The sequence below is a fragment of the Fringilla coelebs genome (genome assembly GCF_963513975.1).
Source record: "Fringilla coelebs genome assembly, chromosome: 1".
NCBI lineage: Eukaryota > Metazoa > Chordata > Aves > Passeriformes > Fringillidae > Fringilla > Fringilla coelebs.
The window spans coordinates 102,200,299-102,213,932 of record NC_140028.1 but is presented as its reverse complement, the minus strand read 5'-3'; the positions used below and the strand labels follow the sequence as shown (position 1 = coordinate 102,213,932).

At 39.8% G+C, this 13,634-nt stretch overlaps 1 protein-coding gene across 3 annotated transcripts in view; it reads right to left on the bottom strand.

Moving 5' to 3' along the window:
• Positions 1–13,634, bottom strand: part of VPS41 (VPS41 subunit of HOPS complex) — a 109,185-nt gene that overhangs the window by 63,130 nt on the left and 32,421 nt on the right. For all 3 annotated transcript variants that reach the window (XM_084208422.1, XM_084208423.1, XM_084208424.1), the window contains one exon: positions 1,987–2,061. In XM_084208422.1, coding sequence (XP_084064548.1) covers positions 1,987–2,061 — 75 coding nt within the window. The remainder of the gene's footprint in view (positions 1–1,986; positions 2,062–13,634) is intronic.

The following is a 13,634-nucleotide window of genomic DNA, read 5'->3' as shown; positions in this document are numbered from 1 at the left end:
TTTAAAGGATTTCAACATTTTTACATATTTAATCAAGTTCATAAAGACTTTGTAACTACTTGTACAAGTATTTTAACTGTTCACAATATCAATGCTCCCACTGTAGTAAGGTAAGAGCTATAAGGAACAAAAGTTACACTTTTGTTATGACCAGAATCTATAAATGCTATATTATCTGGCTGGGAATCTGCAATCTGCCATTTTCTTATACAGTAGCACAACATAAAACTATTTATTTTAATCAATTTCAGGGGTGGATCATTTCACAGACAGGAGCCTTTCTGGATCATGTGGAAAATCTAACTTCTCAAATACCTACATCTTTCAAATCTCCAGATGAGTTTTTCACAAGTGTTGAATATGGTGAAGCATCAATGTCCCTGGACTCTATGAATGCAAATATGCTGAATATTGTCCCTGTGATACTACATCCCTGTGGCTGTGGGACTGTATTTCAGACTGCCTTGTATAGTATGTAATGCCATACACTGGATCTACAACTGCTATTTCACTAAATGAAGACGGAGTCACCATTTAAAGTATTGAAGCCTTTTCAAATAGAACTACACCAGAGTAGAGATTATGGGTTTTTCAGTATTTCTGAAATGAAATAAGTATATTTAATATTAGCTTAGTATACAAAAAAATGTGTATGGCTTGCAGTCTCACCACAGCACAGTGGATTACTGACAGTCATCCACAGTCACATCTGAGGAGCCCTTACAGTAAATGCTTGCTCCCCAACACTATAGGAAAGCCCAAACCAACAATGCTAGCTCAACATTTTTATTAGCTTGCACAGTTACTGACCCTTGCCTTATCTTGCTTAGACAAATAGGATACTCTTGTGGTGTTTCACACAGGATGTAAAATTCTATAACCACTTTGATAGCCACTAGTATCCTAATTACTGGGCCAAGATACTGATATCAAGATATCTCTCAGAAATAAAAGGCTGGATACACAAACTGGCTGCCTACCTGTTGAGGGACTAAAACCTCTATTTGGAATGAAAAAATGCAAATGCACACAGCCTAAAGGGGTTGTTTCCCCATTTTTCCCATTGCAAATCCCAGCTATATTTTAATTTAAAGAAGTTCAACTGAATGCAACATTAGGATTACCAACACTCCTCCTCCCCCAAGTCTACTGTGTAAGTTGGATATTGAGAAATTATTTAAATTACTTTTAATGCACTGCATTTGTATATGGGCACTATATTAAAAAATAAGCTTAAATACACACTGTGCATTAGAATTTTATCATTGCAAACCAACTTTAGAAAATACTGTCATCCACTGAAAAAACAAAAATACATTCTTATAACTGGAAAATCAATCACCAAAACCACTAAATGTCACAGCTCAACATTCCAGAGAAGCACTGATAATTGCTACTTATACACTACACAAATGATATATGTCCTCAGTCAAGGAAGCAGGTTTTTTAGGAAACTGTACATACATTGATTTTACATTTATTTAATGTGGCTGTTGTAAGACACTTTGTTCTTCTGATAAACTATGATTGTTTATCAAAAGATTCTGTAATTCAAGACAAACATTCATAAAGTGTGTGAGAATGAAAACCACCAGCCCACAGAAATCATGTCCACAAAATCCAATTTTGTGGATTTATAGCAGAAAGGCATTAAACTACTGTCTTGCAGGAACAGCAGAGTAGTCACTGAAGTATAACTGGCACAGTAGTAATGATTAAGTTGACATGTCCTCCTGTCACAGCTGTTAATCAGCTTAATAGCAGTTACATTATTGACATTCTTGTAATTACTTTTCCTACAGCATATTTGTGCAAAATATATTTGACTTTAATTTTGAGTATTCAAAGATGAGTTCAGTTCTCAAAATGTATGGTCAAAGTAGTGGTGCTCAATGCAGGAATCAACTCCAGAGGTTATCACAATTATCCTAGTATAATACTAGGACTACCTGCTACCTCAACAAAGTATAAAAAGATTTGTTGTACCTTCCCATCTTCTGAGCAAACACCCATGTGTTCTCCACTTTCATCCAGGCTGATCTGATTTATCTTCACTGGGCTCTAGAGAAAGAAAACAAGGAAAAAATACTTTTAAACTTATATCACCAATGACATGCTTTAACATTCCTTGCACTTTGAAAGATTTACGACTGAGTAATGTTTAGTTGCATGAATCAAAAGATCCTCACAGAAAAGGTATTTCTAAGACAAAGCCAAAAGACAGTCTTCTTTCCAGCCTTCTGCCCAACTCCAAAATTTTGACTTTCCTTTTGCAGTTACCTGCCTCAGGGCCCTGGAACTCCCATGAAGTGCCAGGCTCCCAGACCTTAAGCATCAGTGCCTCAGCACCAGGGCTATTAGTTCCTGCTATCAAAACTTTGGATTAAATTTGATGACTGCACAGGCATCAGGACAACAGCAAACTTTTCTATTTTGGTCTGATGGCTAGGCTTGTAATTATTTGTTTTTCAAATTCCTTCTCTTACTTTCATTTTTGGCTCTAATACTGTTCTCAGAAGTGAGTATTATAAGGTACTGAAGTGCAACATAGGTTTACTTGTTCTTAGACAAATACAGAGAAAAGCCTGAAACCATTCCAATTTAATAAATCTTCCCTTCCCTACCCAAATATACTTTTGGTTCTAACCTACAGGGTTAGACAGCATATGCTACTGTTCACTTAGCTTAAACAGCTCTTCATACCTGAGGTATGGAGGGCTAGCTCATAACATCATTTGGATAAACTGATGCACATCCTCTTGCATACAAAAACCAATTCAATTATATTCAGGTACCAAGAAACGTCTTATGTACCATGATCCTGATTTCACCCTCTGTGACAAATAGCTCATCATTTCAAGAATCACTGAAGGATCTTCCCACAGGCAAGTCCCTCACACTTTTAAGAACCACTTTTCTTATTTTCATAAAACATTGAATGGATTGAACCACAACTTCGACCACTCCTGTGGTTCTGAGCATGATAAAAGAAATCCATCATACATTTGTGTAAAAACAAAGTGTCACTGGAAGAACACTGGAGTTGTGGGATCACATTAGATGCTACACAACTGTGTCTGAAGTATCACAGGTCCTTATATATGCTATGGCAGTTGGAATTGCATTAAAAGTTTATAATAAATATATAAAAACACACTCTCCACATGGGCTATTCTACAGCAGATAAATTGAGGTGTTTTCACACCCTCTGGAAAGTTTTTCCCCCCATAATCTTTCACACACACAACAAATTCCAACTCAGAGAAAGGGAAGCTTTCCTCTCATCCACTTTGAAAACAGTATATGCCCAAATCATATTTTCTAGAAGCTTTTTTATAATCAAGGTTGATTGAACAACTGAACACTGCACTGCCATTGTTGCCTGATGAGTTGAATATTACACTGGCCTTTTGCCTTCCCAATTCCTTGTGTGCAGAATATATAATTCTTGGTGTCACCACAAAATGGCACCTGGAAATATTGCAATTAATGCTTATCACAAAGTGGTCTTTCCACAGTGTGTTCTTTGCAAAGGAGTTCACTGGGAATTTAAACAAATTTTCCTTATACTTATGTGCTCCAGAAGTATTTTTGTTTGCCACAGACTGGTTATGCTGAGTTGCTACATTTCAAGGTCAGACACCAGTGCATGACTAGCAGTGCAGGCAGCTGGTGCACATTCCACAGCTGTGTTCCTCCGGTCCCATTTAGGGGGTATAAGCCGAAGAGCACAGCTCAAGCCCATCAACCTAATAGTGTGGCCAACATCCTTGGAAAAGCTCTATTGTCAGATATTACACACAGAATTGGCTAATTCCAAGACTGGAGGATGCTAAGTAAGGCAGGATGTATCAGTTGTCAGTCCGACTTTCTAGAATCTTCATAAACAGCATGTACTTTTATTCCTGCCTTGCCTTGAAAAATGCCTTTCTAAATTTCTGTTTTGCTCATCAAGGTGCAAGAGAAGACTTTGCCTCTGTCTAGGGGCGGGCATAGGGAAAAAGTCTGCATTTCTGTACCATTCCCTCTACTACCAGGAGCCCCTCTGGCCTTCTGAAAGGACATGCATAGAAAGTTTTACTGAGTTTATCACAGAAGTGTCAGGGGATTTTTGTTCTGGGCTGCATCTAAGTTGCCATTACAACTTTCCCACTAAGTTTCTTCTCTTCATTTTGCAATTGCTAAGACAAAACGTCTGTCTTCAGTAGTACTGTCTAGGCACAGGGTGATACACTAAGGTACGCTGTTCAACCGGTCATGTTCTTCTCATTACTCCTGCACCTACATCCACCATCAGGCTGACATCCCAGCAACAGCAGATCTGGCAGCGCTCCAGTGTGATGGGCCTCGTTGGAGGCACTACTGCAACAAAACCTAAGACAAAATTACACAAACCAGGACACACCAGAGGAGCTGACAGCTCCATCCTACAGTCCACACTACTCCTATTTTCCTGTCATATGGCTTTGATAAAGCTTGATTCTGAAAAAATGAAGTGTAGAAAATAGGCAAAGCGGACTACAGAAGATATCTTCACATAAACACTGAAGCCGAGGATCAGGATGATGGAATTTATCTGTTGTAATGTGAAAGCCATATGGCAATGCTTTGGAGATTAAATGTGTGATTGTACTCAGGTAATTAACAGTGCTCAGTAAGGCAAAACCTCTCCTGCAGGATACTAAGGATACCAGGAAGGGCTTCTACAGGTATGCGGCAAGCAAAAGACAGACTAGGGACAGAAAAGATGTGGGAAGAAAATAGAAGACTTGGCTACCCTGGATGAGGAGGAGGCTGGGGCTCTCAAGGACTTCTGTGCCTCTGTCTTCACTGGCAAGTGCTCCAGCCATGCCACCCAAGTCAAGAAAGGCAGATGCAGGGACTGTGAGGATAAAGATCCTGAGCCCCCTGTACGAGAGGATCAGGTTAAAGATCATCTAAGGAACCTGAATGTGCACAAGTCCATGGGACCCAATGAGGTTCATATGTGGGTCCTGAGGGAGCTGGAGAAGAAGTTGCTGAGCCACTATCCATCATTTTTGAAAAATTGTGTCAGGTGAAGTCCTTGATAACCGGAAAAAGGGAAATAAAATCCTCATTTTTAAAAAGGGAAAAGTGGAAGATATGGGGAACTACTGACCAGTCAGTTTCAGCTCTGTGCCAGGCAAGGTCACACAGCAGATTCTACGGGAAACTATGCTAAGGTACCAACAAAGAGATGACTAGTAACAGCTAAAACGGTTTTACAAGGAGAAAATCATGCCTAAAAAATCTGGTGACCTTCTATGACAGGGCTACAGTGTTAGTGAACAGGGGCAGAGCAACTGACATTGTCTACCTGGACTACATTGTCTACCTGGACTAAATGCAAAGTACTTCACACTCCTGCATGACATCCTTGTCTCCAGATTGGAGAGACAGGGATTTGATGGATGAACCACTCAGTGGATACAGAACTGGCTGGATGGCCACACACACAGAGTTTGGGTTAATGGCACATTGTCCACATGGACACCAGTGACTGGTGTCCCTCAGGGGTCCATACTGGGCCTGATACTGTTCAACATCTTTGTTGGTGACATGGATAGCGGGACCAAGCGCACCCTCAGCAAGTTCACTGATGACACCAGTCTGTGTGGTGTAGTTGACACGATGAAGGGAAGGGATAATGGCATCCAGAGGGGCCTTGACAGATGTGGGCTGAAGCAAATCTCATGAAGTTCAACAAAGCAAAGCACAAGTTCCTACACTATTGGGGCACACAAGACAGGTGATGGACTTTGGACCTGGTTAGCATAAGAGATTTGATAACAGGATGCCTTGGCAATAGCAAACAGAACTTTGAGGATTAAATCAAGATTGCAAGAAGATTAAATCAGACGGACTTACTGGAAAAAGAAAATTACATCAAACTCTTCAAGCACGAGATGCTAAATGCAAGAGATGTTGTAAAATGCATGTTTGTTTATGTGATAATTAACCCAATCCTGGTAGTAAAACATTAGTTACCTTCCTAGAATAAGTATATAAGCAGTTGTACTTCACAATAAATTTGGATTCTTTGACCATTTAATGGAGTCCCCATCTCTCTTCATTGCCGACACTACACCTGGGTCACTGCAATCCTGGATACACCAATGGTTTGGGCAGAGAAGTGACTGAGAGCAGCCCTGCTAAGAAAGACTTGCGGCAGATAGGCGATGAAAAACTCCACATGAGCCTGCTGTGTGTGCTCATAGCTCAGAAAGCCAATCAAGTCCTGGGCTGCATCACAAGGAATGTGGCCAGGAGGTCAAAGGAGGCGATAGTGCCCCTCTACTCTACTCATGTGAGATCCTAATTGGAGTGCTGCATTCAGTTCTGGCGTCTCCAATATCAGGAGGAAACAGTTGGAGGAAGTCCAGAGGAGTCATGACGTTTGTAAGAAGACTGAAGTACCTCCTTTATGGAGACAGGCTGAGAAAGCTGAGGGTGTTTAGCCTGGAGAAAAGAAGGTTGCATGGAGACCTCATGGCCAACTTCCAGTACCTGAAAGGGACCTACAAGAAAGTTAGGAGAGGGACTCTTCATCAGGAACTGTAATGATAAGACAAGGAGTAATGAGTACAAATGAGAAAGAGGAAATTTAAGTTCGATATTAGGAAGAAATTATATACTGTGAGTGTGGTGAGACACTGAAGAAGTTACCCAGAGAGGTTGTAGATATCCCAAACCTGATACTGTTCAAAGCTAGGCTGAATAAGGCCTTGAGCAACTTTGTCTAGGGGAAGGCGTCCCTGCCCATGGCAGGGGAGATTAGAACTATGTAATCTTTACATTCTAATCACTTAACATTCTGTGATTCTAAGATTCTAGAATGTTGTCAGTGGAAAAAAAGGGTGATTCCAGAGCATTTGCATTTTTCCCACATTCAAAATAGCACACAATACTTCCATACTTGTTCTATTTCTAAACAGAAATTCCATGATACAGTGCTTCATAACAGTATATATATTATAAGTAGCAATTCGGTACAAGCCTTCTGCATGCCCAACACCTCCATCAGTTGCTATTAACTTTTTCTTTCTCCTATTATTTTTTCCTTTTTGCCTGCACCATACACAGATGACAATCAGGGAAAACAACTAAATTCAGCTAAAAGAGATCTGCTCATTTACACAAACCTCTAGCTAAGTTTTGACAGGAAATGACACACACAAGGCAAAGCAAACACAGAGTAAAGTTTTTTCTGTACTCAAGTCAAACTAGTACATTGACTATTAGCCTACTCACTGACATTACAAGTCAGAACTTTCTGTGGAGCTCAGAAAGTGACGGTAGTCTAGGCGGAATATCACATGCATTTTAAAATAAAGCTTCAGGAAGAACTCTTATACCAGACTCTTCTTGTTCGGAGTTAAAAAAGTCAAGCCTATGATTTCCAGAACTATGTTCCACTGGAAAGCTGTTTGAGAATCAAGATATCAACCCATCCAGGAAATCAGAAAGAAAAGACCACAGATAAAATTGGTACATATATTATCTAAACCAAAGTGTTTCTTCCAGAATCAGTTCCAATTCTTCTTTTCATAACCATCATTTGTTTAAATATACTTCTGTGCCAGCCAGAAAAGCTACTTACTATTTCAAATTTAATTGCATTAAATTAATTAAATTAAATAGCATTAAAATTAATTGCATTCAATTGCATCCAATACCCTGTGAATAATTTTGATATTTTAGAAAGGAGGAACACAAATAATATTGTGGGTCACCCCCTCCCACCTTGCTTTTATTTTTCATTTTTTAATTAAAAGTTATAAACTCCTAAGTTTATAACATAAAGTTACAACCGCCTTTCCCTTGAGGTTTTTTTTAAAGCTTTGTCCAGCTAACCCACTGATGAGTTTATTTGTCTGATAAAAGAAAACAGGCTTTGGATTTTACAGTAAAGGAATAAATGCCCCCCCTGCACAATCTACCTTTACATGTCTACAAAAGATGAAGAATCACTCAAGGTTAGAGAAGACAAAAGTAGTCACTAACTCATCATAATCTGAAGGACTGATTAATTTAATACAATTGGAACCATGATATGCACTGGGGTTTGGTCACTTGACTGTTGTAAAGGTATTTTAAATGTGTGTTGGAAAAAAACTGTAAGATGTAAAAGAACCTAAAATTTAAAACACATGATAGAGATGATCTAATCTTAAACCTCATGTCATAAAACCAGAGGCATCTGTATATAAAATGTTGAAAAAATGATTATTTATTATTTTATTAGCACTACATTGGATAACCTTTTTTGTACTTAATCAGGACCCCTACCATTAGGCAATCAAGTAAAAATACACAACAACTTTGTGATCAGAATGATACTTCCAGTATTTTATAAGTGATAATAATACACATTGAATTTCTTAAGCAACATAATTCAAATTTGGCAATAAGTTTGATCCTGTTAGTTAGGAATGGAAATACACTTAAATTATTTACCTGGAAATAGCTTCAGAATTTCATACACTTTTGAAGTACCAGCAAAGAAGGAAGAAATACCTTCAGCTGAATTTCCATTAGCTGCAGTTTTCTTCCTGATGGAGACATGTTTGGAATTCTGGACAACATAAGTAAGTTTGACTGTTCAAAATCAATAATGTCAAGCTGACACTATAGAACAAAAAAAAATGTTACCTTAATGGACGAAAGAGAAGTTTAGGTAGCAGGAGAGAAAGCTAGCAGACACCTTGCACATAAAGATCTAAATGCAGACTTTTGCAAAATCCTAAATTTAAAGGAAAGGAAAATCAAATATCTAGCAGCAAATGTACCTCATGTGATAATCAATTACCTAATGTAAAATGCTTGAAATAAATGCTCTTACTATGGATTAAGTCAGCTCTTCAATTAGGAGTAAATTCATGGCCACTCAGAAAGCTTCTTTTAATTGTCTTCTTTGTGGCAACTCCTTCTCCCCTGACACTCATCATCAACCCACCTTATACAATCAGTCCCCCAATGGTGAACCTGAGAAATCAATCCGCTAATGTATAATTTGTAAAGCTCCCCCGACTAACAAATGGATAATTGATTCTTTCACAAATGCTGCATCCCAATGGATTTGAAGTGGATGAACATGAAACATAAGACTGGATTTCACTCCAATTCTGTGAGAAATGCAATATTTACAAGCTAGGAATCTAAACATTTTAATAGTTGTCTGTGACTTCATGCCTTTTAGCCATGGTTTGCAGGCAAACCACATGCACATTAGGAGTGTGAAAAGCAAAGCACTGTTCAATCATACTTACAGCAAAGTAAGTATTGCAAAGTAACCTCATTTTACTTCATGAGGTTCCAATCACTTCTACAACCCCCTTAATCAGTGCTTTCATCCACTCTTTTAAAAGAATTTTCATAAACTTTTCCTAAATTAATTTAAACATAATTATTTATCTGTGTGTGAGGAACCAATTTAGCTTTGATTTATCTAAACGCTGATTGTCAGGGGCACATGGGGGAGGGGTTGCACATCTGCCACATGCAGGAGGCAACTTGAAGAAGCCTTGTCTCTGGAAGGACTTCACCTTAGCAACATGGGACTTCACCTCCTCCCATGGGACAGCCAGTAGGAGACACTGAACTCCCAGCAGGCAGACTTTGGGAAGAGCCAGAGAGCATAAAAAGTAACCGCACCACTAGCAGTGGGGGGCTTTGGAGACTATGCTTTTTGCATTGGGGGCTTTTGGGTTTTAGGCTTTTAGTGTCTTTCTGGGGACTTGTCTTTTGGCCGGGGGCTTTTGAGACTTGCTTTTTACCTCTGTCTTCAGCCGGCTGAGGGGCCCGACGCTGCTCGCTGCTGTGCCCTTGCGGGCTTGCTCGCTCCCTCCTCTGCCCTGATCCCAGCCTGCCTTTTGGCTCTTCTGCCTTCGCTGGCTCTTGCTCGCCCTCGTGCCTGTCCTGCCTCCCTGGGTCCCTGACCATCGCCCTGCCGCTTCACCCGCGCATCCTTGCCTGAGCTACTTGCGTTCAACCCGGCTGCTCCGATCGAGCCCCGCACTGCGACGCTCGCCCCGACCCTGTCCAGGGTCCTGAAGCTCCGGTCGGAGCGCCTACTCCGCCCGTCTGGTGCCGTCGCTGCGGGAGCCGCGCCTGCGAAGCCGCGCCTCTTCGCGAGCCGCGCCGGCTCCTTAGGAGCCAGCCCGTGCACAGGCAGGCAGCGTGCGCACCGCCCGCCGCCCGGACACCGGCGGCACTTCCCCCTGCCTCGCAGGTGGCAACGCCCTCTTTTCCTCTCCCCTCTCTCCCTCCTCTTTTCCCCACTCCTTTTCCATTTTCGATCCTTCTTTTCCAGCCCTCTTTCGTTTGGGCAACTCCTTTTTCTTTTTGCTTTTTTCATTACCAATAAACAGTTCTCAGATACAACGTCTGCCTTATTTGGCTAAATTTAGTTCCTGACCATCCATTTCTAAAAGAACTCCTTGCAGTTTCCCTCAGGGGGATGCGACACCGTGCATACACATACACATATATACTGAAAGAAGAAAAATACCCAAGGGTCTTTTCTGCTATGTGAATATGTCTGGACCTGCATAATGATTATGTAGCTATTCTCCATACTAAGGCAAATTGTATGTACACAGTTGCATTGTAATAAAAAAAACCTGTCTCTTAAATGAGCCTACTTTTCATTTATTCATGTTTCATCTGTATGCCATTCACATAAACAAGCATGTAAAGCTCCAATGTACAGCAACATGATCAATCAACCCATGGTTGTATATGTTAGCCTACTGGAGTATGGACTACCATCATTATGTTTGTATTATTTCCACCATGGCGGAGGTATCCAAGTGTAAAATACTGATTTGCAAACAGAAACCACCTCAGTTATTGTCATAACTAAGCTAATGTTTGTATTTTGTCATAACAAAATACAAACCTTGCTCCATGCAGGACAAGTACCTTGCTTTGAAAAGCACCCCAAATCCTCAGCAACAGCTAAGCACAACTGTATTATATGTTGTGTGTCCCATCACATATCCAGAGATCTCCTGTAGTGAGGAACTGTCTTTAAAAAGAAACTAAATCCATGCACTTCTCTTGCCCCAAATGCTGCAGTGTCGCACTGACATATATTTCTTGTATTAGTAGAATTTCATTGATACAATACAGGCAAAAGCAACTTGAAACCCAAATTCTGATGCTGTACCATGATTTACCCATAAAAAGGTAGAAGTACACACATACCTTACATATTTACACATAGCTGAGAAACAGAGCACAATAACACAAAAGTCTAAATTGAAAGTGCAGCTGTAGGAATTAAAGAAAAAGATGTTCACCACTGCCTGCAATGAAGTAGCATACTCTATATTTACAACATCTAAAGTTACATTTGCTGAAAATTTACTAATATCGACACCACCATTTACTAATATCCACACCAAGGTTCAGTTCAACAATATTAGCAGTGAAATTCTGGTAAGTGAGAACCCTTGCTCCATTGCATTTCCTATAACACTCTTGAATCTGTCATTCTCCAAATGAAAAATGGGCGATTATGTTGGTTAGAAGAAAACGGAGGGGGGAAGGCTCAGGGGAGTGACAAGGTCTGGGACACAGAATAACAACAACATTAACTTTTATCTTGTCTGCAGGAAGGCAGACCTTAGCTACAAAAACCAAAGACCTCAAAAGCTTGTCTAAAACGAAGGGAATATGAGGACAAGAAGTCTCTCATATATATAGTCTAAGACAGTGAGAAAGAACAAAAAGCCTACAGTGATTTCAATATTTTCCACATCAGTGAATCCCTTAACCTTGTTTATCAACTGCAGGGACTAAGAAAAAAAATCCAAGGGGAAAAGAAAATATTAACAAGCAATCTCCCTAAATCTCTACTAGTTACTAGATAATCAGAATGCTTGTTTAGGATTGATGGAACTATTACCAAAACCAAATCTATACTGAAAGCTTAGACTACTTCCTAGCAGAATCGAACTGTTAGCTAATTCCTGACGGATCCAAAGAAAAATCTCTTTTCTATTAAAACACTGCTGTGTAAGGAGATATCCTCCTGGGAACTCTGTGCCAAAGTAAGCAAACTACTCCCATTTCCTTCTCCCCCCAGGTGCCCTTTGCCATCCTCTGTGTAACTGTAGGGCTCTTCAACAATGTTATGTCCTAAGCCTTCCCCTACTTCTTTGTTGCTATCTGTGTATTAAAGCCATCTGAGAATATGAAGCAATATTCCCAATCACACAGCCATGGAGAAGGCTGAAATACGGGGGGAGGGCTGAGGAAAGTTGGCTGGTGATAGATATATCTTCCTTGGAAAACCCAACACCCCCTGGGGAGAAAGACTATTCCAGGCAATGTAGAGGTTCACCTCACCAGTTTCTGTAACTGCTTTCTTCTCAGAATAATTTGCCAAACACAATGAACTTGTGAGAATTCATCTTTAAATATAAACTTGCAAGAGAGGCTACTGAATTATTAAAATGAGCTTTGAAGAACAGTCCCCAAAACATATCTAAAACTCTGAGGATGTAACTAAGGGGCACTTTCACTGCTTGTTTCTAATGGAATACCACCAGCACTGTCATTAATGTATTTAAGAGAATTCTGTAGAATTCCATCCTTGAAGTGGAAAGTATGAGATTTTACTCCATTTCTTGATAAGCCACATTTCAGAAACGTGGCTAATGAAAAAGGCCAAGCAGGTCATACAGTGAAAATTCTTGTCAGGAGAGGTTTTATTTTTAGACATTATTTTATTGGTACATCCGCCAAACAACTTTTGAAGAAGCAAAGGGGCTGTTGACTATTCTGCTCAGGATGTACTTTTCCCAATTATTTTAGCTTGTCAACCACTCTGCTACAGAAAATGATCCAAACCCAGTGGCTACTGAAATCAGTGAAAAGATCTCCATTGATGGAATCAGAGAGATGCAGAAATATTATAAGGAAATTAATTCCCTTTCCTGGCTGAAAACAACATAAGTAGTCATATTCCTGGCATAGTTAAATATTACACTGGGTTATCAATGCTCAGGCTCAGCCAACACCTACACCAGTGTCATTTTCCATGTAAATTTTCAGTTATCAACACTAATACAGATTGGCATAAGTCAGAGCTACATACAATAATAAACACATTTTCTGATTACTGAAAGCATTGTATTCTCTTTGGACACCAACTCTGCAACTTCCTTTATTTGCAATTATAAACATCTGGCAAAATCTCACAAGTCCACCAGAGATACTCAGTCAATACTGGATGTCTTGTCAGGATCCCAAAAACAGATGCAAACCAACAAGATGGAGGGAGATAGAGAGTACTCACACAAGTAGAAACGGTGTATTATGAAGTGCACTGTAATTTACTGTTAGCAGTATATCACATCCCATATCCTCATTGGGACAGTATGATAGGGAAGGCTAAATATGAAGATTAATTGATCCTGTGCAAGTTCCTCAATGCATTTACATACAAAGAGGCTCTATTTTAATACCAGTGAAGTGTACATTTGATTGCATATCATAAACTTTATTTAAAGTACATAAAAAAAGCAAACAGATTCATTCCCTCCATCTTTACATTGCTCACATTTCAAAGCTATCACTATCCATAAAACTGCCAAGACCTTCAA